This window comes from Pezoporus wallicus, unplaced genomic scaffold (assembly GCF_028554395.1).
Source record: "Pezoporus wallicus isolate ANWC-B61680 ecotype Strahan unplaced genomic scaffold, APGP_CSIRO_Pwel_v1 contig_12619, whole genome shotgun sequence".
NCBI lineage: Eukaryota > Metazoa > Chordata > Aves > Psittaciformes > Psittacidae > Pezoporus > Pezoporus wallicus.
In genome coordinates, this window is record NW_026638548.1 from 1 (window position 1) to 4,009 (window position 4,009).

At 60.9% G+C, this 4,009-nt stretch overlaps 1 protein-coding gene across 1 annotated transcript; it reads left to right on the forward strand.

Annotated features, from left to right (window-relative positions):
- Window positions 1–112: 112 nt before the first annotated feature.
- On the forward strand, window positions 113–2,531 carry LOC130600138 (syntaxin-3-like; the record flags this gene model as incomplete). Its single annotated transcript, XM_057411220.1, has 4 exons — window positions 113–186; window positions 287–421; window positions 1,017–1,026; window positions 2,419–2,531. Coding segments are annotated over 4 exons (332 nt in total), but the record flags the coding sequence as incomplete, so codon positions are not given.
- Window positions 2,532–4,009: the final 1,478 nt, after the last annotated feature.

Sequence of the window (4,009 nt, forward strand, 5' to 3'; positions counted from 1 at the left end):
CCCCCCTCCACCAAGCGGGCGGAGCTTGTCCCCGCAGCTCCGGCCCATTGAGGAAGTGGGCGGGGCCAAGCCCGCGGTGGGCGGGGCTTACACACCACACCCCACCCCGCAGCCGGTAAGAACACGACGGACGAGGAGCTGGAGGAGATGCTGGAGAGCGGGAACCCGTCCATCTTCACGGCGGGGGTGGGAGCCCCACATCGGGGGTACCGGGGGTGCCCCACATCGGGGGTACCGGGGGGTGCCCCACATCGCTGACCCACGGCTCCCCCTCCCCGCGTCCCAGATCATGGACTCGCAGATGTCGAAGCAGGCGCTGAGCGAGATCGAGGGGCGGCACAAGGACATCGTGCGCCTGGAGAGCAGCATCAAGGAGCTGCACGACATGTTCGTGGACATCGCCATGCTGGTGGAGAACCAGGTGGGGCGGAGCAAGGGGGAGATGGGCACGGGGTCAATGGGGAGATGGTGTGGGGGGACGGGATCAAGGGGGTGGGGATGGGTGTGGGGTCAATGGGGATGGGGTCAATGGGATTCAATGGTGTCAATGGGGGTTCAATGTGGTTCAATGGGGGGGTCAATGGGGGTCAATGGGATGGGGTCAATGGGATTCAATGGTGTCAATGGGGGTTCAATGTGGTTCAATGGGGGGGTCAATGGGGGTCAATGGGATGGGGTCAATGGGATTCAATGGTGTCAATGGGGGATGGGGCCACGGGGGATGGATGGGGTCAATGGGGAGATGGGGATGGGGTCAATGGGGAGATGGGGATGGGGTCAATGGGGAGATGGGGGGATGGGGGGCAATGGGGTGATGGGGGTCAATGGGTGTCAATGGGGAGATGGGGGTCAATGGGTGTCAATGGGGGTCAATGGGGGGATCAACGTGGTCCCATTGGGATCAATGGGGAGATGGGCACGGGGTCAGGGGGGAGATGGGTGTGGGATCAATGGGGAGAAGGGGGTGGGGGGTAAGGTATCACGGGGGAGTTGGAAAGGGGGGGTATGGGATCAAGGGGGAGATGGGTGTGGGATCAATGGGGAGGGGGGTGGGGGGGGGGGGGGGGGGGGGGGGGGGGGGGGGGGGGGGGGGGGGGGGGTATGGGATCAAGGGGGAGATGGACATGGGGGGTATGGGATCAGGGGGGAGATGGGTGTGGGATCAGTGGGGAGATGGGGGTGGGGGGGACAGGATCAAGGGGGAGATGGGCCCGGGGTCAGGGGAGATGGGCACGAGGGTATGGGATCAAGGGGAGATGGGTGCGGGATCAAGGGGGAGATGGGCATGGGGTGTATGGGATCAATGGGGAGATGGGAATGGGATCAACAGGGTATCCAGGGGGAGATGGGTGTGGGATCAACAGGAATATGGGCAGGGGGTGTTTGGGATCAATGGGGTGCTGGGTGTGGGGGTATGGGATCAATGGGGAGATGGGCATGGGATCAATGGGGGGATGGGTGTGGGATCAATGGGGACATGGGCATGGGATCAGTGGGGAGATGGGCATGGGATCAGTGGGGAGATGGGTGTGGGATCAATGGGGAAATGGGCATGGGATCAAGGGGGAGATGGGCATGGGATCAATGGGGAGATGGGCATGGGATCAATGGGGAGATGGGTGTGGGATCAATGGGGAGATGGGTGTGGGGGGTATGGGATCAAGGGGGAGATGGGCGTAGAATTGCATGGGATAATCTGGGATCTGAGCACAGGGACAAGCAGGAAATTGTGAATGGGATGAGCAGGGATCGGTCCATGGATGCTCAGGGATTGGTCCATGGGATGAGCAGGGATTGGTCCATGGGATGAGCAGGGATTGGTCCATGGGATGAGCGGGGATTGGTCCATGGGATGAGCGGGGATTGGTCCATGGGATGCTCAGGGATTGCTCCATGGGATGAGCAGGGATCGATCCATGGGATGAGCGGGGATCGGTCCATGGGATGAGCGGGGATTGGTCCATGGGATGCTCAGGGATTGCTCCATGGGATGAGCGGGGATTGGTCCATGGGATGAGCAGGGATTGGTCCATGGGATGCTCAGGGATTGCTCCATGGGATGAGCGGGGATTGGTCCATGGGATGAGCAGGGATTGGTCCATGGGATGCTCAGGGATTGGTCCATGGGATGCTCAGGGATTGCTCCATGGGATGCTCAGGGATTGGTTCATGGGATGAGCAGGGATTGGTCCATGGGATGAGCGGGGATCGGTCCATGGGATGCTCAGGGATTGGTCCATGGGATGCTCAGGGATTGGTCCATGGGATGCAGGGATCTCCATGGGATGCTCCCTGGCAATGGGATGCTCAGAGCCCCCTTCTCCCCCCCACCCCCACAGTGGAGGCATGAGCTGCCCCATGGCAGGTTCCATGGGATGCGGGGGGTTGAGTGCTCACCCCACCGCCTCTCCCCCCCAGGGGGCTCCGCGATCGACCGCATCGAGAGCAACATGGACCAGTCCGTGGGCTTCGTGGAGCGCGCCGTGGCCGACACCAAGAAGGCCGTGAAGTACCAGAGCGAGGCCCGGAGGGTGAGCACGGCCCCACAGCGAGCGGCCGTCACCCCATAGAGAGCATTGAACACCCCATAGAGAGCATTGAACACCCCATAGCGAGCTGCCGCCACCCCATAGAGAGCATTGAACACCCCAGAGAGAGCATTGAACACCCCATAGAGAGCATCCGTCACCCCAGAGAGAGCATTGAACACCCCATAGAGAGCACTGAACACCCCATAGAGAGCATTGAACACCCCATAGCGAGCTGCCTGCACCCCCATAGAGAGCATCCGTCACCCCATAGAGAGCATCCATCACCCCATAGAGAGCATCCGTCACCCCATAGCGAGCGGCCGTCACCCCACAGAGAGCATCCGTCACCCCATAGAGAGCATCCGTCACCCCATAGAGAGCATTGAACACCCCATAGCGAGCTGCTGCCACCCCATAGAGAGCATTGAACACCCCATAGCGAGCTGCCGCCACCCCATAGAGAGCATTGAACACCCCATAGCGAGCTGCCGCCACCCCATAGAGAGCAGCCATCACCCCATAGAGAGCATTGAACACCCCATAGAGAGCATCCGTCACCCCAGAGAGAGCATTGAACACCCCATAGAGAGCATCCGTCACCCCATAGTGAGCGGCCGTCACCCCACAGAGAGCATCCGTCACCCCATAGAGAGCATTGAACACCCCATAGCGAGCTGCCGCCACCCCATAGAGAGCATCCGTCACCCCATAGAGAGCATTGAACACCACATAGCGAGTGGCCGTCACCCCATAGAGAGCGTTGAATACCCCATAGAGCGTCCGTCACCCCATAGAGAGTGTACATCACCCTGTAGCAAGCGTCCGTCACCCACAGAGAGCACTGAACACCCCATAGAGTGTCTGTCACCCCATAGACAGCATTGAACACCACATAGAGAGTGTCTGTCACCCCATAGACAGCATTGAACACCCCATAGAGAGCGTCCGTCACCCCATAGACAGCATTGAACACCCCATAGAGAGCGTCCATCACCCCATAGACAGCATTGAACACCCCATAGAGAGCGTCCGTCACCCCATAGAGAGCATTGAACACCCCATAGGGAGTGGCTGCCACCCCATAGACAGCATTGAACACCCCATAGAGAGCGTCCGTCACCCCATAGAGACCAGTGTCCCCCCATAGACCCTGTGTCCCCAGTGTCCACCAACGGCCTTACCATAGCCCCCAGTGCCCCCAATGCACCCCAGTGCCCCCTATGACCCCAGCCCCACCTCCCCCTGTATCCCAGTGCCCCCGAGCCCCCCATGTCCCCCTGGGGTGTGGGAGGGGGCAGGAGAGCCCCATGGGGGGGGGGGGGGGTGGAGACAATGTGATGGTGCCAGCACGGTGTGACTGTGGGGCTCCAGGCTATGGGGCCCAGGGTCTATGGGGCTCAGGGCTCTATGGGGCACTATGGGGCTCAGTTCTATGGGGCTCAGGGCACTGTGTGACTCAGTTCTTTGGGATTTAGGGC